The sequence below is a fragment of the Myotis brandtii genome, unplaced genomic scaffold (assembly GCF_000412655.1).
Source record: "Myotis brandtii unplaced genomic scaffold, ASM41265v1 scaffold670, whole genome shotgun sequence".
NCBI lineage: Eukaryota > Metazoa > Chordata > Mammalia > Chiroptera > Vespertilionidae > Myotis > Myotis brandtii.
The window spans coordinates 804754-826977 of NW_005370611.1; the positions used below are offsets into that span (position 1 = coordinate 804754).

The 22224-nt window shown below is 41.9% G+C and overlaps 1 protein-coding gene across 1 annotated transcript in view; it reads right to left on the bottom strand.

Annotated features, from left to right (window-relative positions):
* The window catches only part of PKD1L3 (polycystic kidney disease 1-like 3), a 68665-nt gene that overhangs the window by 40999 nt on the left and 5442 nt on the right, over positions 1 to 22224 (bottom strand). The window contains exons 3-11 of the mRNA XM_014529162.1: positions 18684 to 18788; positions 13857 to 13906; positions 11548 to 11796; positions 8316 to 8447; positions 5243 to 5419; positions 3835 to 3962; positions 3566 to 3692; positions 2436 to 2564; positions 1865 to 2096 (exon numbers count right to left, since the gene is read on the bottom strand). Coding sequence (XP_014384648.1) covers positions 1865 to 2096; positions 2436 to 2564; positions 3566 to 3692; positions 3835 to 3962; positions 5243 to 5419; positions 8316 to 8447; positions 11548 to 11796; positions 13857 to 13906; positions 18684 to 18788 — 1329 coding nt within the window. The remainder of the gene's footprint in view (positions 1 to 1864; positions 2097 to 2435; positions 2565 to 3565; positions 3693 to 3834; positions 3963 to 5242; positions 5420 to 8315; positions 8448 to 11547; positions 11797 to 13856; positions 13907 to 18683; positions 18789 to 22224) is intronic.

The following is a 22224-nucleotide window of genomic DNA, read 5'->3' on the forward strand; positions in this document are numbered from 1 at the left end:
GGGTGATGAAACCCAAGGACAAAGCGAGGACAGGAGCAGAGTGGTTCCAGGACGGAGCCTGGACCGCACGCCAGAGGCCTGATTTCAGGCCTGGCTCTGTCACAGGTGGTTGTTAAGTCACCAAATCTCTACTTTTCTTATCTTTCAAACAAGGAGTCTAAACGAAAGAATCTCCAAGATGTCTCCCAGCTCCAAATGACATGAGATTACTGCCAACATCAGCGAGAAGAAGGGAGTGCATGTTCTGACTTCATAGCTGGCACCCAGCAGTGAGAGCTGCTGCCGCAGGGGCTTTATCTAAAGGGAAGGGTCACTTACAAAGTGACTGTGTCTGTTAGCGAGGCCCATGCGGGAGCCAGAAAAAGCTCCTTCAATACGGGTAGGTTGTCACAAGGGAGACTACAACATGCTTTATCCATTCTGATTATTTTCCCCAACATCTTTTATGGCCAAGGGTAGCTCTTTATTAAGACTTTTCAGTACTACATTTAAAGTTCTTTGGTCAAGTATATTCCAGGCACTATTTATATATCTCAGAAATTCTTTACTACTTATACATGTAGGAGAAATTATTAACTTTTCTAAACTACAACATAGTCATTCTGATCTTATACCAAGACTTACTGAGATATCTCCAGGCATTATCTAAACCTAAGATTAGAAATAAAGTTGAAATATAAGTGATATATTACATATACATATTCATCTATACATATAACATTTGAGATATATTATGACCCATTGTGCTGGAACTTTACTTCTGCAGAAGTCTCAACATCTCTATATATAAAAGGCTAACTGACCATCCAACCGTCCGACCAGCTGGTACCTATGATGCGCACTGACCACCAGGGGGCAGACGCTCAACGCAGGAGCTGCCGAGCTGCAGTGACTTGGCAGCAGTGGTTCTCGGGTGATGCACCCCGGAACCAGAGAGGAGGGAGCCCGATTCCTCGCGGGGCCACGCGATTCCACCTTTGGCCATGGGTTACGTTGCTGCTGGGGCACTGTTGGCCCCGAATCTGGTTTACTGCTGAGCTGTGGTGACTTGGCAGCGGCAATTCTCGGCCGACCTAATTTCCTTTCAATGCACATGAATCTGTGCATCGGGCCACTAGTTTTATTATGAAAATTTTCAATCATATAGAAAGTTGAGAGAATTTTACAGGAACATCCATAAAATCATAACCAGATTCTATAATTAACATTTACTAAATTTGTTTTATCACATAAATATCCTTCTATCTATCACACAATCCATCTTTTAAAAAATGAATCTCATGCCCTGGCCAGTTTGGCTCAGTGGATAGAGCGTCAGCACATGGAATGAAGGATTGTGGGTTCAATTCTGGTCAAAGACACATATCTTGATTGGTTGCAGGCTCTATCCCGGCCCTGGTCGGGGCATGTGCAGGAGGCAACCAATCAATGTGTCTTTCTCACATCGATGTTTCTCTCTCTCTGTCTCTCCCCCTCTCTTCCATGCTCTCTAAATATCAATGGAAAAATATCATTGGTTGAGGATTAAAAAATAAAATAAAATAAATGCATTATTTATGGTCACATGTATCTATACACGTGATAAAAGTACATAGGACTAAACACAAACACAGGAGTGCTTGTAAGGTAGTGGTATCTGAATAAGATCAGTGCATTGGATCAATGTCATTTCCTCATTGCACTGCAGTTAAGCAAGATATTAGCATTAGGAGAAACTGAGTGACAAGTACATAAGATCTGTTTTTATTTCTTACAATTGCATGTGAATATACAGTTATCTAAAAAAAAGTTAATTTAAAAAGAAAAGAAAAACATGCATTGCAAAGTGCTGTGGTCAACTGCTGACACCTGAGAGGGGTCTTACCTTTCTGCTCCACCTGAGCCTTTGGCAGGGTCATGTTCAGGTGAAAGAAAGTGTGGTTAGGCTGATACTCGAACCCCAGGTAGAGTGTCATTGAAACGGGACTTTCAGGCTCTATGCACACGATCAGGGATTTCTCCAGGGAAGTGACGTTCACTGTGATGGTAAAATAGTCCGTGCTCATGTTGACGCTGGTGGGGTGGGTTTCCATGCTTGCGTTTCTCCAGAGCATGATCTAGAATGAGAGACAGTTTATCACTCTTCAAACTTAAGATGACCCATTGATTGACACCTGTCAGTCTCCTTTATAGGGATAATGGGATGAAACTTCCTAAGTCTTCCTCTTTGAAATTTAGTAGGTAACACAGTGTCAGGGGTTAAGGAAGGGTAATAGGCTAAGATCTAAAACGACTTATAAGGGAAAGTTTGTACAATTTCCTAAGTAAAGGTGTTAATGAAACAATGTCACTTCCATGAATCTCCAATGACTTCCTTCACGGAGTTGCTGCCTTCTATGCTTTTCTCCAGGAATTCCTAGTCCCTTCTATTTTATTTCCTAATAATCGAGTCATACCTCAATATCCTCCATTAAGTCACGGACTCGGAGCAATTTATGATTAGAACTTAGTACCACACTTCCGACGCTTCCAACAATGTTCTTCTCATCAAAATCCTTGAAGGGATTGAAAGCTAGTCCTGTTATCTAGAGACAAGAAAACTCCAGTTTCAGCAATTACCAAAATATTTATAAATAACACCCTGGTACATAATAAGGAATCAGATACCATAAATTAAAGTAAATGTTGGGATTTTCCCCCTTGCTAACATCTCAAATGAAATACCTCTCATTATAAGACTAGAGGCCCAGTGCATGAAATGCATGCACTCGGGACGGGGGAGGGGTGGCCTTAGCCTGGCCTGCGCCCTCTTATAGTCTGGGAGCTCTTGGGGGATGTCCGACAGATGACTTAGGCCCGCTTCCCAAGCCAGCTATAGGACATCCTTAGCACTGTTGCAGAGGCAGGAGAGGCTCTCGCCAGCCGTGAGCCCAGCTTCTGGGTGAGTGGTGGTCCCCCTGTGAGAGCGCACTGATCACCAGGGGGCAGCTCCTGAGTTGAGCGTCTGCCCCCTGGTGGTCAGTGTGTCATAGCGACCAGTCGTTCTGAATTTCAGTGGATTTGCATATTAGCCTTTTATTATATAGGATCATATGAGAAAGAATTAATTAGTTAAAGATGATTCATTTACTGTGACCCTCAGAATTATTATTATTTTTACATCTTTATACCTAGAGTATTCATTTTACTAGGAAGTATTCTGTTCTTCAGGATAAGGCAACAATCCTACTTCTGTTTGTTAAGTAATCGCTGAAAAAAAATACAATATACTGATATGACTAGGTTGGTATATTGAATCAGTGATTATTCAGATATACCTAGCTTTATATAATAGTGAAGAGTTGAATCAATTCACATCATAACACAGAAACTTAGTTAAATCCAGAAGCTTGTTTAATGCTCCCCATTCTATCGTGGATCATTTTCAGAGGCCTTCAATCCTGCCAGTGTAAAACAGAAATTAACAGCACACAACCTTCTCTTGTTTGGTCTGTTAGCTTACATTTCATGGTGCATTCTTGTCACCCAAATGCCTACAGCCACCAAATCTCACTTTTATTCTGGTCAGAATCAACTTCACACTCACTTGAACATTAACTCCTGGGTGTTTATTCAAGAGCTCCTCCAGCGCCGAAGCTGATGGGAAGGCTAACCGCATGGGTGCTGGGTATCCGAGAGTGTAAGAGCTCAGAGGCAAAGTTGATATGTTTTGGCTAATGAAAAAGAAGTGAAATGAGAATCAATCTATTCTCTAAAGGTCAAAAACCTAAAATGAAAGTCTCCTTCCTTCATTCCTCCCTTCTTAAAATCCCTCCCTCTCGCCTTCCCTCCCTCCCTCCTTTCCTCCTATGCTACCTGCTCAACATCAGGGTAGCAATGGAAGAGGTCAAAGTCACCGAAGACTCAGAAAATGGATGCTGCCGTAGAAATGTTTCTTGGATCTCCCCAAGGGCCATCAAGGACTTTTTCAGGATATTTTCTACCTGCATTTAGAGGGAAATATCATGTGACTTGTGTAAGTAACCTCAGGGTATTGTGTTAGTGAAATGATGATTTTGAGGGGGTTGGAAGGGGAACAGGGATCTTGACAATGACGTAATGGGAGGTGACATTCATTGGAGAGAACCCATAGGCAGTGCCTGTAGTCTGGCTAAAGAGTCATCATCCTCTGTGCCACTAAGAGGGCCCCCCAAAGAAATATGTATTTCTTTTGCCCCATGATATAAGCTGCCCTAGATCTGCTTATGATAGTTTTTTTTATATTTAAAAAGAGCTTTATTATAATGAATTCACACATACAATTCACCCATTTTGAGTATACAATTCAAAGGTTTTTCTGTAAACTCACAGGGTTGTGCAACTAGAACCATGATCTAGTTTTAGAATATTTTTCTCTCTCGTAAAATAAACCCAGAACCCAGTAGCAGTCACTGTCCATTCTTCTGTCCCTATCTCCTCAATCCCTAGGTGACCACTCATCTACAGTCTATAGATTTGCCTCTCTGACACTTCATATAAATGGAATCATAATATATGGTCTTTTGTGATTGGCTTCTTCACTTGTCGTAATACTTTCAAGGTTCATCCATGTTGTAGTTTGTATCAGTACTTCATTCTTTTTTGTTACCGAATACTATTCCATTTTATGGACATACCACTTTTTCTCTGTCCATTCATCAGATCATGGACATCTGGGTTGTTTCCACTTTTTTGCTATTTGGCCACTTGAATAATATTGCTATGAACATGATTGTACAAGTTTCAGGCGGACGGACATATGTGGATCTATTCCATGGAGTAGAATTACTAGGTCACATGGTAATTATATTTTTAACACTTTGGGGGAACTGTCAGACTGCTTTGCAAAGAGCTGTACCATCTTACAATCTAACAGTGTATGAAGGTTCCATTTTCTCTGCCTCCTTGCCCACGCTTGTTATTAGGTGTGAAGTGGAAGCTGATTTGCATTTCCCTAATGACTAACAATGTCGAACATTGTCTCATGTGCACAGCAAACATAACTTACTGAGTGCTTGCTGTGTGCCAAGCGCGTCACTAAGGTCTTTTCACCAGATGACAGCATTAGGCAGGCTGGGCTCGCTGGGGTAGAGAGAGGACCCACAGCAGGATTCACAGAGCAGTGTCGTCAGTGCTGCAGGCTTAGCTGGGCTGTGAGAGTCTGGGGGGAGGCTGTGCGAGACCTGGACCTGTCCAGACTGAACGTTTCTGAGGAGAGTCGGCCAGTGGCATGTACCGCACCCACCTGCTCAATGTCAGGCTTGGATCTTGGCCCACTTGCTTTGTCAGCTTTCGCTACACCGTTGAGGGAGTGAACGAGGCAGACAGTCACAGGAATTTGGAAGCCCAGAGTGCTGTTGTTCTGAAATGGGCTTTTCAGTAATTGGCCACTCAGGTAAATAAGGGAGTCGACAACATCGACCTGGGAATTTTGGAAAAGCAAACAGACATTCCTGAACGGTTTATGATTGTTTTACATTTGTGTTCTTCTGAGAAGTTCAGTGTTCTTTACACATTTCAAATACATTTTTATAAGAAGCGATGTTACACTGTGGCAGGGAAGGAAAATATACTATTCCATATCACCTACGGGGAGGATTCGTATTTCAGGTTGCGCTAAGCAAATGACATAACCCTTTCTGAGTGGAAAGAGGATCAAATATCTAATTAACACAACTATGCTTAAAAGAGGAATGCAGAAGAGAAGAGTGCTGACTGAAGTATCACACAGACTGTCCCTTTGTATCCAGGGCCTCAAAAGCATTCAAGACAGACTTGACATGGAGATCAAGGAGAAGTTCTAAATGAAACAGAAAACACCAACTCTCCTTTCTGCAGGCTACCCTCATGGAAAACAAGTCAAATGAACCAACTGACAACTATTTACTGAACAGTCACCAAAAGTACTACTACTTTTGTTTTGAAATGTTCTTTATTTTCAAAGTTACATTTATTAAAAACTGCAAAATAAAATATCCTATCCTATATAATAAAAGGGTAATATGTAAATTGACCAAACAGCAGAATGACCGATCGCTATGACACGCACTGACCACCAGGCGGCAGACACTCAATGTAAGAGCTGCCCCCTGGTGGTCAGTGCACTCCCACAGGGGAGGTGCTGCTCAGCCAAAAGCCGGGCAGGTGAGCGCAGCTGTGATGGCAGGAGCCTCTCCCGCCTCTGAGGCAGCGCTAAGGAGCAGTGAGCAGGCGGGCGGTAAGGAGTCAGGGCTCCTGGACTACGAGAGGGATGTCTGACTGCTGGCTTAGGTCCTAAGCCGGAAGGTGAAAATTCCCTGAAGGGTCCCAGACTGCAAGAGGGGGCAGGCCGGGCTGAGGGACACCCCCAGAGTGCACAAATTTTTGTGCACCGGGCCTCTAGTATGAAAAATAAAATAACAAAAGTAAGTATAAAAAAAATAAAATAAATGAAGTTAAGCCCTAGCTGGCTGGCTTAGTTGGTTGGGGAGTTGTCCCGTACACCAAATGGTGACGGGTTTGATTTCTGGTCAGGGCACATACCTAATTTATGGGTTCGATCTCTAGTCGGGGCTTGTGCAGGAGGCAACCTATTGATGTGTTTCTCTCACATCAATATTTCTCTCTGTCTTTTCCTTTCTCTTCCACTCTCTCTAAAAGTCAATGGAAAAATATCCTTGGGTGAGGATTTAAAAGTAAATAAGTAAACAAGTAAATAAAGTTAAAAATAACACATGAACATAAAATATTTGCAACATATATAACAAAAGGTTAATATCAATAATAAATAAGCTCTCTTACAAACAAAGAGACAAGCAATCCAATGAAGGACTTAGTAATCAATAAAATGCTTTTTTTTTTTTGCCTTTGAAATTGGCAAAAATGAAAGTGTGGGGGAAAGGTTGCTGAGAATGTAAAATAGTTCCTTTTAGGAAGGGAGGATAATTTTGTCATCTATTGAAAATGTAAAAGCCCATCAATTCTATTTCTAGCACTCTATCCCACAGAAATATTTGCAGAAGTCCTGAAAGATGTAGATATAAGGGTATCCATGGATGGCTATTTGCAAGGGTAAACTCTCAAATAAACATTAAGAATAAGGAGTTCACTTATGTGTACTGACATGAAAAGATATCCTTAACTCAGCATTGAGTAAAACAATCAAGGGGCAGAAAAATTTGTAGATTTTAACCCCATTTTTATTAAAACAAAACAAACCAACAAACTTTGTGTATGCATCAAAAACGTTTGGAAGGTTATGCACAGCAAATCAAGATTAATCTAATAATAGTGATTACATCTAGAGAATGCTTTTTATTTTATATGCTTTTGTTCTAATTTTCCCAAATAAAGCAATACAGATTGTATTTATGTACTTATTGCAATATTTGAAAATACAGAAAATGGAAAAAAGAAAATTAAAATCCTCACTAATCCTACCACCTTAATTTATGTGTAGGGAGTAGAAGGAGGCACGAATAATTATGAGGAAGTAACACTGGCAAATGTGGTTGCCACAAAGGCAGATATCACGGAGGCACGGACTTTTGATGCCTGTTTCAAGGCTGCTCTATGCTATGGCGAGGCATGGGTCTGTCTTTGTCTGTGATTTCTCCTGACACATAGATCAGAAAAGCAGTGATGTGATAAATGAGAATGTCACTACTGATCCAGTTTTTAACAATCTTCAGATTTTTTTTTTATGAGAAAGTTTATTTAGAAAGTCACAGAGGTGGAAGGAATAACAATCTTCAGATTTTTTTTTTATAAGAGAAAGTTTATTTAGAAAGTCACAGAGGTGGAAGGAATGGGCTATAGAAGTAATGGGCTCAAGAAACAAGTTACAGAGGCAAAAGAAGGGACCTGAAGCTTAAGAGAGTCAAGGAAAACGCACCTGGAGGGGGTGTCAGGGGGTGGGGGGAAGGCTTGGGCACGCTCCATAGAGAGAGCTGCCTTAACATATAGTTTTTAAATGTGTTGATTTTAGAGAGAGAGAGGGAGAGAGAGAAAAACGGTGACTTGTTGTTTCCTTTATTTATATATTCATTGCTTGTTTCTTGTATGTGCCCTGACCGGGGATCAAACCCACAACCTTGGGGTACTGGGATGACACTCTAACCAACTGAGCTACCCAGCGAGGGCACAATCTTCAAATTTAAAGGTATAAATACACTTGCTAATATTTCCATTGAGTCTCCACAAAGTATTTCATAATGTTAGTCTGTACAGGGTATAATTTCCAGATTATACATTTTCTATTTTATTATACGTTTTCTCCTTTCCTGTTTTTCACTTTCCCCTTCCTCACATCTGTTCCCTCCCAGTCAGCCTCTGCTTACCTGCACTGACTCGGAAAGTCCTGGGATCATGGCTGTCAGTCTCTGGAGCACCTCACAAGCTTTCTGCAGTTGGCTGTGAGGTTGCAAACCATGCATCGCTTTGCTGAAGTTCCATGCCCTTTCATCTGTGACCTATAGGGAACAAAGGATTTTGTCAAAATTATTTGCATATAATTACTGCCCTTTAGTAGTTTGAGACATTGCTTTAATGAGAGCTGACCTTTGGTGACATTACGAGCTCTATGAATCACAGGCTTTCCATCACACTTATTGCTTTCAGAGGCTTTTCTGCAAATAGAATTTTCACCTCTTCATACAGAAAATGATAACAGGTCATACAATGATTGCTCCAAGGACAAGTGAGTCTGACAATAAGATCTGCAAGAGGAGATAATGGCCATGGCCATGATCACAAGCGTGAGAAACCTGGAATTCAAGACAACAAAACCTGTCTATTCAGAAGTGTGTTTATCCCCTCAGGTTTCCCACGGTAATTCCCTCAACCCAAGAGTTCATGTTCAAGAGGGAAGTCCTTGACATACCACACGGCAGGAGCTGGGAGGCAGGAAACCTGAGAAAACAAACAAGCCCAGGACACGAGGCGTGGTCCCAAAGCGTAAGAGGCTACTTGTTTTGAACTGGAAGTCCAACCCTGAGACAATCTGTTTACACCAACTACATGGTCCGAATTCTAGAGAACAACCCGCTTACAGCTTAACTCAATCAGTATTCAATAAGTCCTTATTAAATGCCTACTGTGTACTGCTAGGCTCAAGGACTGGAGCAGTTCACGTCAGTTAAGACCCCACCCTCACAGGCCATGCAATTGAATAGGGTTATTCCTGATTCACAGGGTTATAGGGGGTTGGGTCAGTTACAGAGCGATCTCAGAACAGAGGCCCACCCAATTTTGGTTTTACGCTGTGGGACTGGGATGTCAATAAGAAGGAGTGAAGATAAGGGAGACACAGATGCCGCCCGGCTGCACGTCTGCCTGCTGGTCAGGCTGTACTCAGCGTCATTCCAGCGGCAGCCTTACCTGATATTTCAGAGAGAACGCCTAACCTGGGCTGAACCTGGCAGATCTCACCACTTACTTAGCCTTTCTTTAATGTCTCTCAATCAAGCCTTATCGTGGTTTCGTGAACTGACTCAGAAAAACTAGAAGTTTTGTACATCTTTGGTTAGATTTATTCCTAGGTACCTGCTATTATATCTTTTAAAAAAAATCTAACTGATAGTTGCTGATATGCAATAATATAATTAACTTTAGTATATACTGATCTGATATTCAGTAACATCTCTAAATTCTCTTGATAGTTCTAATAATTTGTCTGTAGACTCTTTGGATATTCGATCCTTCAAATTTCTCTCTATTTAAGGCAAGCAAACACTCTTTGTTTAAGCTGCTGCAGATCACTTTTCCCCTCAGCAGAACACAATGCTGACTGAGACAACAGTGAACATCTAGTTTCCATTACCACTGACAGCAGATCCAGAGAAAATAGGACTCCTTTCTAACAGGAAAATGTTAGATGGCTTATAGGCAGGGCTTGTGTTTTAAAAACCCCCAAAATAATGGGAGAAGCAGGATGCTTTCTTCAGTCAACACTGTTAAAGCAGCTTTGCCTTTCCTTCCAGTTTGTCTGGAAGGGGAACAAAGGTGAAAGGAGGGTTGAGAGGGTGAGGTGGAGAAGGTGTCAAGGGATTAAGACAGTGGGGCAGGCCAACAAGGGTTCCTCCCCAACCGAAGCACTGATATAACAGCATCTATATATATAAAACCCTGCAAATAGACCGAATGGCAGAACAACCGAACAACCGGTTGCTATGACGTGCGCTGACCACCAGGGGGTTGCGCGTGAAACATGGCAGGCATCGGCAGCAGGCGGCAGAATGTGGAATATGGTGGGTGTTGGCCACGGCGGGATGGTGAAGCAGGTGAGCGGGGGCACCAGACCAAGGCGGGATGTCGGTCACTGTCATTGGGTGGTTACTGAAAATTCTTTGTTCCTATGCACCACGGTCCTGCCCGGTGCTTGCACCTGCTGCTGGCGCCGGCCCCTCTCACACCTGCTGCTGGCGCCTGGCTCTGACCCTGATCGCTCGGCGCCATCAGCAGGTGGTAGCAGTGGCTTCTGGCCCCGATCGCCCCTCAGGGCTTCTCTACCTCCCCCCTGCTCCTGAGGGTGATTGGGGCTGGTAGCCACCTCTTGCACCCACTGCCAGAGACGGCCCTGCTTGCACCCACTGCTGGTGCTAGAGCTGCCACTCGCACCCACTGCCGGTGCTGGCCCCACTCGCACCCACTGCCAATGCCAGAGCTGCTGCTCACACCCGATGCCAGCGCCTAGCGCTGGTCCCAATCACTCGGTGCCGTCAGTGGGTGTAAGCAGTGGCTGCCAGCCCCAATCGCCCTTGAGGGCTTCTCACCTCCCCCTCCTCCTGAGGGGCGATCAGGGCAGCAGCTGCCACTCGCACCTACTGATGGTGCCGACTCTGCTCGCACCCATTGCTGGCGCTGGTCCCAATCACTCCACGCCGTCAGTGGGTGTGAGTGGGGCCAGCAGCAGCAGAAATGGGGCTGCCAGCAGACAGGGGACTGGGGCTGCTGAGGGAGGGGTCGGGCGGGGGCGTGGAGGATGGGCTGAGACCCGCCCCTGTGCCCACTGCAGCCTCGTGGCCCACAGTCCCTTTCAGGGTGCACGAATTCGGGCACTGGGCCCCTAGTTACCTAATAAGACCGTAAATACTGAAATAGGCGTTAAGACCCAATGTGGGATATTTTCATGGACTTGCTTTGGTTTTTGCTTTTAATCGGGGCACATGCCTGTTTGTCAGGCATTCCCAGGTATATTCTGTTCAGGGGTAAAGGGTGAATGAGGCTCCTTCCTAGCATCACTGTTCCCGAAACGACACCAAAATAGAAGGAAAGAATAAAAGTGCTGTTTCCAACCCAGCCAGTGTGGCTCAGTGGCTGAGCATCGACCTATGAGCCAGGAGGTCAGGGCTCGATTCCTGGTCAGGGCACATGCCCGGGTTTCGGGTTCGATCCCCAGTGGTGGATGTGCAAGAGGCAGCTGATCAATAACTCTCTTTTTCATCATTGATGTTTCTATCTCTCCCTTCCTCTCCCTTCCTCTCTGAAATCAATAAAAAATATATATATTTTAAAAGTGCTATTTCCATGTAATGAACGTACCCAGTTGTGACTTCCATGTTCCTCACTCACCTGATCGGATGCGCTCTGAGACGATGCTTGGAGATGACTGGTGGAGACGTCTGGATGTGAGTCCTCTTTGGGGCTTGAAGTTATTCCCACCAGAGCGTTTCCAGCCTGTGTTACAGACGCAGGCCTGGGGAGCTCTGCCGTCACAGGGAGTGGCTGGCTGGTGGGCACAGGGGTGACTGACAGTCCCTGCTGTGTGACTGTGGGGAGGACTGAAGGAAACGGGCTGGCAGAATGGCACAGGGTCTTGGACTAAAAGATAAAAATATATAAAAGGAAAAGGCTAAATCTGATTTTAGCCAAATAATGAAAATTAAAGCGGTGTCTCCAAAATTGCTTTGGAACTCCCAGGGCCCTGAGATATTAATAAATATTTCTTTCAAAAAGACCCTGTACTCAAGCAGTTTGGAGGAAGTGGCGTGTGATATTACCCTCTTTGAGATGCACAATTTCCCGTGTGTACTTATTGTCAAGCATTCAGTAAGTTATAATGAAACAGCTACCATGTGCTAAGCATGGGGAAGTGAGGGTGCAGCAATGAACAAAGTGAGCCAAGTTCTTGCCCTCCCCGAGTGTCCACGTTAGTGGTGGAGACAGAGACAAATTACATCGCGTGGTCACTAACGCCTGTCAGATGCCAAGGAAGGGCATTTTGGCTGAGAATTAGAGAGAAAGCTCTGTCAGTATTCTGGAGAAGGGTATTTAAGATGTGGAAAAGCCCCGAGGCCACGGCCTGCTGTTTGTTTGGGGAAGAACAAAAAGGCTGGATGAGCAAAAATGGTAGGAGGGGAGCTAAAAAAAGATCCAGGGAGTGGAGGGGAATGAGGGAAGGGGGGTGGAGAGCAGGTCCTATGTCAGGAAATTGAGAAGTGTGTGAATTTACTTTGAATGAGATGGGAAGACATGGGGGGTGAGGGGGCTTTGATGAACAGTGGCTGGATCTGACTTCTGTTGTGAAGAAGGCTCCTCTGACTGCTATGCTGAGAATTGACAGAAAGAGGCCGAGGACAGAAGCAAGGAGTTCAGTAGGAGAAAGATGCAGTGTTCAGATGGGAGCTGATGGTGGCTGAGCCTGGGGTGATAGTGGTGAAGATAATGGGAAGTGGTTAGGTTTGGGGCATATAAAAGACTCTATGCCCTAGCCCAGCGGTTCTCAACCTGTGGGCCGAGACCCCTTTGGGGGTGGAACGACCTTTTCACAGGGGTTGCCTAAGACCATCAGAAAACACATATATAATTACACATTGTTTTTGTAATTAAGCACTATGCTTTAATTATGTTCAATTTGTAACAATGAAAATACATCCTGCATATCAGATATTTACATTACGATTCATAACAGTAGCAAAATTACAGTTATGAAGTAGCAACGAAAATAATTTTATGGTTGGGGGTCACCACAACATGAGGAACTGTATTAAAGGGTTGAGGCATTAGGAAGGTTGAGAACCACTGCCCTAGCCGGTTTGGTTCAGTAGAGTGTCCCCCTGCAGACTGAAGCGTGGGTCAAGGGCACATACTTCCTTTGCAGGCTTGCTTTCCAGTGGGGGGAGGGGAGGCATGCAGGAGGTAACCAATGAATGTCTCTCTCACATTGATGTTTCTCTCTCTCTCTCTCTGTCTCTTCTCCCTCTGTTCCACTCTCTCTGGAAATCAATGGAGAAAATATCCTCACAAAACAAAAAGGCCCTGATAAGTCTTACAGTAAAACAAATTCCGTCTGGCAATATTTTAAGCAATATTGGCTGTTTTTCTGCAGAACATCCCTTGAGAAATACCGATTTAGGGGATTTTATTTCATCCCCCTTCCTTTTTATACTTATAACACTTTTTTTTTTCACAGTGGACCAAATAAATGTAAATCTATATTTAGCCATCTACTGAGAGGTTTCTATGTAGGATACAAAAGCAAGAAAGCTAAGAAATTTCTTGAAGGTGAAATTTTGTAGATTATGCAGAGTTTCTACTTTTCACTCAGTTTATTTTTCCTTTTTAAAATAAAAAAAATTATTGCATTGTATATATTTTTGTAAGATGCCACAAGTTCTTTTTGGAATGAAGCAGGGAATAAAGAAACCACCAACAAAAGAAAATAATACCAGCATGAAAGCCAAAAGATAGGGTTTAAAATCATCTTTAATAAATAATCCATTAAACCCGACGCTTTCCTGCACTTAAGTACTTTCCTTTCCTTATCAGAAAACTATAATTCAGAGCACTCTGTGAGACAAAGTAGAGCTCTGGCAGGACCCACCAGGACTGATAAAGAGAACACGATTCCAAGATGTGTGCTGTGAAGGTTAAGTACTTACAGGATTAGCAAGAGCAGGTTGGTGACATTTGTTTGAATGATGAGTGGCTCCTGTAGAAAAAAGAAAGTAGGTTAGGCCTGGCCCATGTGGCTCAACCTCTGAACCAGGAGGTCACGGTTTGATTCCTGATCCCTGGTCAGGGCACATGCCCAGGTTGTAGGCTCAATTCTCAGTAGGGGATGTGCAGGAGGCAGCCAGTCAATGATTCTCTCTCATTATTGATGTTTCTATCTGTCCCTCTCCCTTCCTCTCTGAAATCAATAAAAATATATCCTCCTTCCTATATAATAAAAGGCTAATATGCAAATCAACCAAACAGCAGAGTGAACGGTTGCTATGATGCACACTGACCACCAGGGGGCAGACGCTCAATGCAGGAGCTGCCCCCTGGTGGTCAGTGTGCTCCCACAGGGGGAGCACCACTCAGCCAGAAGCCGGGCTGGTGAGTGCAGTGGTGGTGGCGGAAGCCTCTCCCTCTTCCATGTCAGTCGGACATCCCCCGAGGGCTCCTGGACTGTGAGAGGGCACAGGTCAGGCTGAGGGACCTCCCCCCCTCCAGTGCATATATATATATATGAAAGTAGGTTAAGTTCAAGTAAAAGCCTAGGATAGAAATATTTTTTCCTATTTTATTTGTTATTCTTTGCTAAAAATGTAAATCACATAGGAGACCAGAGGCTCATTTTCTGCTGTTGATGAAGCTGTACAGCTAGAATTCCGAAGCTGAAGCATGACAAATCACTACCGTCTCATCCTGTTGCTTACTCTTCAAAGATCCTCCGTGTAAAAATAAATATTAAATAAAACCAACCATAAAGGTGCCAGTATATAAACCTCACTGCAGAAATATCTGTCTCATACTTTTACAAAAATGTATTCTTAAGAGAAGCCGTATACTTATATAAATATATCCTATATAATAAAACGGTAATATGCAAATTGACCCTAAAGGCTGAATGATGTGCTATGATGTGCACTAACCACCAGGGGGAGCAGGCCTAAGCCATCAGTCGGACATCCCCCGAGGGCTCCCGGACTGCGAGAGGGTGCAGGTTGGGCTGAGGGACCCCCCCCCCCAGTGCATGAATTTTTGTGCACCGGGCCTCTAGTTTTTTAATAAATCAGAGCATATTTCTGATAGACTTTTTACCAGATCACCATATTGCTTGCATTCTCTTTCCACACTTTCCAGTAAGGAAACCATGCTCTAAGGCAATATTAGTGGGTTAACATGCCTATTTGCTATTAACTTTGGTTGACTTCTTTCAAGGCATGAGTGTTAAAATATAGCTGGCTACAGGCAGCCTACTTGGCCTTCTTTACCTTTTCTTGTGACATTCCCTCGGTTGTTCATAGAACTGACATGTATATTTGGCAGCAGAATCACTGCGGCTCCGACTGCTGGCCTCCCAGAATTCTGAGATGTTCTTCTGATCAGATGCTATGTCTTTCCATCCGGGCAAACAGGATGGAGGTTGGGAGAAAGAAACTGGACTCAAAAGCCTCAAGCAAATGACTTAACCTCTTAATATCTTCATCTGGGGGATGGGTGTAAGAGTCTCTGACAATGTGAAAATTAAAGCAATAGAGGTAGAGCAGAGAAAAATGTCACCTCAGATCAAGGCCATCAGCTTGCTGGGAACAGGGAACTCACCCTATACGTCAACTGTGGATGTGGAAAGGGGTAATGATCACTAGATAAGCCAACAGGCTGCCGACCTAAGGGTGACCCAATTTCTTGGTCTCCTGACAAACATTGTGTTTGGACAGATCCTGCCTTCAAAGGTAAGGAAAAAATCAAACCAAAAGAGAGCCTATGACTAGCACAGAACCTGGGAACTGAATCCAGGGGACTCAGAGGCAAGCATAACTCTGAAAATTATCAACAGCAAAAAAATTTATTTAACCAAATCCTTAGAAAGCTATGTAACATCCTTAATAGAAACAGGAAGTCTTAAAGATAAATCAGCTGAAGCTAAAATGCACAAGAATGAGATAGATTAAAAGTGAAATAAATGAGCTCAGCCCAGCCCAGCTGGTGTGGCTCAGTGGTTGAGCATCAACCTATGAACCAGGAGGTCACATCGATTCCTGGTCAGGGCACATGCCCGGGCTGTGGGCTTGATCCCCACTGTGGGGCGTGCAGGAGGCAGCTGATCAATGATTCTCTCTCATCATTGATGTTCCTATCTCTCTCTCCCTGTCCTTTCCTCTCTGAAATCAATAAAAAATATATTTGAAAAGGAGAATGGCAGAAAAGATATGGAGGATATACAGCTACGATCCAATGTTTTAACTTGTGAACTCTGCTAAAATATGGCTCATTGGTGTTAAGGTAACGAAGTTAGACCCAAGATAGAGTCAGTCATGCTAAACCCCACTACAGCAAACCAAAACTTAAGTTTCTGTGTTTGGCTCTCGCAGAAGAGGCAGGCCAACGTCAACCAATCAGTGCTTGCCTGTTCAGCACAAATTACATAGTCTGACTTCAAGGCTTCCCTTTGCTCCAAATAAGGAAAGTAACCCTGCTCACTTAGGTCTATAAAAATCTCTTGTCATGTCCAGCTCTTCAGAGCTCTCTATCTGCTACATTGGCTGCTGCCCAATTCATAAATTACTGAATTAAAGTCTACTAGATCAGTAACTTGTCTGGGGAGAATTTTCTTTTAACATTGGGAAGGGCCAAGAAAGATCCCTTTTGACTATTCACAAGTTCCCCAAATATTTCCACCAGTTGATCGTTCTTGAAAAAACAATTGTAGAAATGAGACAAAATTAAGAACTCAAGGAAAGTAAAGTCACAAAACCAGTGAAATAGAAATAAGTGCTAAATTATTACTAGAAATCTGGTTTTGATAAAAGTTTTAAAAATGTATTCTTAAGAGAAGTCGTATAATATAAAAATAGCAATTTAGCCCTAGCCAGTTTGGCTCAGTAGATAGAGCATCAGCCTGCGGACTGAAGGGACCTGGGTTTGATTCCGGTCAAGGGCATGTACCTTGGTTGCAGGTTCCTTGGTTGGGATATTTGCAGGAGGCAACCAATCAATGTGTGTCTCTCTCACATCGATGTTTCTCTGTCTCTACCTCTCCCTTCCATTCTCTCTAAAAATCAATGGAAAAATATCCTTGGGCTAGGATTAACAACAACAACAATAAAACACACAAAAATGCACACACACACAGAAAACAATTTAATATAACAATAACCTGAATAAAACCCACATAATGTACTAACAAGATCTAGGGAGTGAGGGTGGGGAGGAGAAAACTAATATAAACTATATTCCTTTAACCAGATGAGGGGATTTCAAAAGAGACTTTCATTCCTGGGTTTGACAATTAGAAAAATGTAGGTAGAAGAATGTGTTTTTGTAAAGAACTTTTTAGAGGGAAACAATTAAAACCAAAATATTGAAGAAAAAAATTTCCACAAAAGACAGAAGAGAGTTGCAAGGGAGCATTAGAACCAGAAAGGATCTCTATTATTAAAATAAATTTAAATGTGATATAAAAATATTCTCAGGGTTAGTAAAATAATTAGATGCCTTTATATGAAAGTTAATAGGAATATGCTTAAAGCAAAGTAACACAAAAATTTGTAAAGGACCATATTTATATAAATATAAGGCAACCTCCCAAATAGGGCAATCTCCTCTTTTCTCAATGAGACTGTTAAAAAGTTATTTCTGGGCAAACATGACTATATAAAAACTTGAAGGATGTAGGTGGAACATCAAATGTCTATTTATTTCATTTTATAAAGGCATATTTAAAATCATGTTATATAAATGGATATATGTTAATTTATAAAAATTGCTTCATGAAACTCATATTTCATGTCATAAGTTTATTCAGATTTTTCAAATGCATCTTCATCATCATTGCTTTAATTATAATCTGGAGAACTTTGGGAATTATTTAAGTTTTCCAAAATATATAATCTTTACTTCCATTTAATGCTATCACTAAACACTTATGCCCAACTCAAAAGTACCCACTTACAAAGCATTCAGAAAAGTTGATTTTTACATTGTCCTTTAAATATATATTCATGTCTCTACCACAATAACACTTTCTAAATTGTTCTTTTAAGGGATACTTAAAGGGCTTGTTGACAAGGACATCTAACACTTGAAGTTGTGAGGTCATACCCCTAAAATCATCACTAGATCCACTTTACATTAGTCTCTTTTTTCACCCATTCTATCAGGAGATCTCTATAATAATTCAACATTGATATTGATTGAGGTCATTTCAGGCTAATGCATCTTCCCCAAAGAGTATTTGTTTTTCAAAATTAAAAAATAATGAGAGAGAACACTGCAACTTGACTTTGCAAGGACTTCTAGAAGTCTCTCTCTTTTTTAAAAAAAATATTTTTATTGATTTTAGAAAGGAAGGGAGAGGGAGAGATAGAAGCATCAATAGTGAGATAGAATCAGTGATTGGCTGCCTCCTGCACACCCCCTACTGGGGATCGAGCCTGAAACCCAGGCATGTTCCCGGACCAGGAATTGAACTGTGACTTCCTGGTTCATAGGTTGACACTCAACCACTGAGTTACACAGGCTGGGCTAGAAGCCTCTCTTTTTTGATGGAACATTTGTAGAAAAAAACTGTCTTTCACTTGGGTATATGTAAAAAAAGATGGGCAAAGGAATATCAAGAAAGTAAGAATTTATAAATGAAAGCAAAGATTGCAATATTGAGATGAGAGAAAAGAGAGTGCCATGGATATTTACTGGGTACCTGTGATGATGACACATTTCAGCATGAATTGTCTTGTGCATCCTTTAAGGCAGTTATTGATTTCACTTCCCATTACCTGAGGCCATTTTGTTTCTTGGTATTGCGACTTCTCTTTTTGTCTTCTTGGGTCTCCGATGTGAATGAGAATTATTTCCATTTCTTTCATAACTTGTATCTTGGTCTGAAAAGACATCTATGTGGAGTTAATTTATAGGATACAACTCTAACTGTAGGTCTATAAAATAAGTATTACAAGCACATATGTGATAATCAAGAAAACACAAATTAAAGATTAGTATCCATTTTTTTAAAAAGAGCAATAACGTAGGACTTCTGAGGCAGCTCTTTTGCTCTGGAGAACAGACATCACCTTATATGATCCAACACCTCAAAATTAGGCCCATTGACTGGTCAACACTGACAGGAGAGAATTAAGTTCATTTTAAGAATTTACATTCTAAGCATAATATTCTCTTCTGTGGTCTTTAATTCCTATTGGTAGAGATAAAAGAGTTGAGAAGGTGGACAATAATATTCTTTATTTTAAAATATATTTTTATTGATTTCAGAGAGGAAGGGAGAGATCGAAACATCAATGATGAGAGAGAATCGATTGGCTGCCTCCCGCACGCCCCCTATTGGGGACTGAGCCCACAACCCGGGCATGTGCCCCTGACTGGAATTGAACCTGGAACCCTTCAGTCATAGGCTGACGCTCCATCCACTGAGCCAAACCAGCTAGGGCGGCAATAATATTCTTGAACGTGCCTTGCGTGCATTTGGTGTTTCTCCTCATGCTGTTAAACATGGCTAGACAAAATCATACCACTTCACTGACTGCATCTCAGCTTAAATTCAGGGTCATGAGCCCCAGGCAATGATACTGTATTCCCCTTGTCTAGTCCCACTTCCACTCTCCTAGATAACCCTTTCCCACTTTGTCCTCTACTCAAATCTCCAACAACTAGGAGTCTCCCTGATCCTCATTCTCAGGTCAAGTGATAACTTTGCTTTCTGCCTCAAGGGGAAAATGGAAACAATTAAAAGTCCTTTCCACAGACTCCTACCACCAAATCTCCCCCCCTACAAGCATCCGTCCCCACAGATACCGCCTTCTCTCTTGTTACTACCAACTTTCTGTGCTCCTACACAAAGTGAACCCCTCTAGTTGCACACTTTTTGGGTCAAGAGCATTGTCCTAGCAGACTTTTTTTCCTGTCTTAAAAAACTCGCCAATTTTCATTCCCTCAGGAGTTATGTATAGCTTCAGTTCATTCCTGCTCTTGAGCAATATTCCCTTAAAATTATCTGAACTTGTACACCTACTTCCTCTCCTGCCCTTACTCCCGTCTTAGCCCCTGACAAATACTAATTTGTTCTCCATTCCTATAATATTGTCATTTCATTTCAAGAATATTAAATAAGTGAAATCATGTAGTATGTAACCTTTTGAATTGGCTTTTTTCACTCAGCATAATTCCCTGGTGATTAGTTCATGTTGTTCATGTTGTTGTATGCATCAATAGTTTGTTTTTCTTTATTGCTGAATAGTATTTCGTAGTATAGATGTACCCCAGTTGCTTAACCAACCACCTGTTGAAGGGCACCCGGGCTGTTTCCAGTTTGGGGCTATTACAAATAAAGGTGCTTTAAGTGTTCATATACATGGTTAGCTCACAGAGCTTGAGCAGTTTCAAGTTCTATTTTTTTTAATAAAATTACTTAGTAGGTGGTGTCAAGTAGTCCATCAGGAGTCACATAGTATCTGTCTCTCTCTTTCTGATGTTAGCAGTCATTTATGATTATTTCCTAGATCCATTTTTTTTCACTAGGCATTGTGGGAACTTGTGTTTAATGTTTTATTACAAACTACTGAATTTATAAATATCAAAACATCACACACTGACTGCTGAAACAAGAACAAAGTCAAAGCCGAGTCATTTAGAAGTAGTAGCAAATAAGCGATTTGAGGATAATGATCAACTGATGACTCTCCTAAAGCACAGAGTGTTTCAAAGGATGGCAAGGCTGTGACCATATCCCAAATGGCAGAGTGCTACAGATACTTTCAGATGTCGCCAAGATAGAACTACATTTATTAATGGTTGTCATGTCACCCTACGATAATTAGTTTGAGGTACTGTGGTTGTGTTATTATTTTACTTTACCAATGGCATGGAAGTAGTTTAAAGTTTTCACAACCAGTCTGGCTTGTCTTGGTACACTCAGCTGAATATCAACTCTACTACAACACATACCACTTTTAACACAAACCACCACTTCTCATTCTGACACTGAAAATAAAAATCTCTTAGGAATGAATAATTTTATCTGTGAGTTTAAGTGCCTTTTTAAAAATTATTTTTATTGATTTCAGAGAGAGGAAGGGAGAAGATACAGATATAGATAGAAACATCAATGATGAGAGAGAATCATTCATTGGCTGCCCCCCACTGGGGATCGAGCCCACAACCTGGGCATGTGCCCTTGACTGGAATCGAACCTGGGACCTCTCAGTCCACAGGCCAACACTCTATCCATTGAGCCAAACCAGCCAGGGCTTAAGTGCCTTTTTTTTTTGTTAAAAAAAGAAAGATCCTGAGTTCAACTATTCAGGGTGCAAAAGTCAATCTGTAACCTCAGTAACACTGTACGATAATACAAAGTATTAGACTCCTCTCTTGAATGTTAAGGAACAAATTTGCAAATACTTCTCTCACCCACATGTTATTTTGCAAGAGGCATTTCTTAAATTCATAATAAAAAATGTATACACACTGTGACAACACTAGTTATTTCAAAATACCTCTAACGCAATTACATGGTGAAATACTTTAGTTTAAAGGTAACTAGCAATATTGGATTTCCAAAGTGTTTTCACCTTAGACATGAGTGTGAAGCTATCTAGAAGCAGAAAATAAACTTTGAACAAAAAATAGAAATTGCACAATAATATAATATGAACAGTAATAATGACAATATTATGCTAGGCATTGTTCTAATGCTCCACTTGCATTATCTTAATTCTGATAACAGTCCTTTGGAGGAAACTGGGCTGCACAGCGGCTAAGTTGCTTGCCCAGGTGTCACAAGTGGAAAGTCAGAAAAACAAGATCTGAGCTCAGGACTCTGACCCATGATCGTGACTCCTGAGCCTGCGCTCTTAGCTGCAGTAACGTACTTCCTCTCATTGTGGGAATGTAGGCTCAGAATTTGCAGAACTGGCTTAGATGAATTGAATAGAAATCTTTTTTTGTCTAAGATTATCTTCTGCACAGCCTTCTACACTCCATAGCAGTAATCTCTTGCAAGTACATGAATGATAATATCAGAAAAGACATTTTTACTCCAAAACCAAGAGTAGCTGAGAATGTCTAAAAACTCAACTCTTGGAGAGTGAAAGATGGGTACAATATCATCATCGTTTAGGCTAATTAGGAGTTGCTTTTTCCAGTCCGGGAGATGATGAAAAAACAGTTCACAACTGTAAGACGGCCAATACTAGGGATGCAGTTTGTCAGAATGAAACACATACCCAGTAGACTTGTGCAGAGTTTAGGCTCACAACCTTGGCCTAAATAAGACTAGCACATTATACTGTAAAACAGGACAAAAAT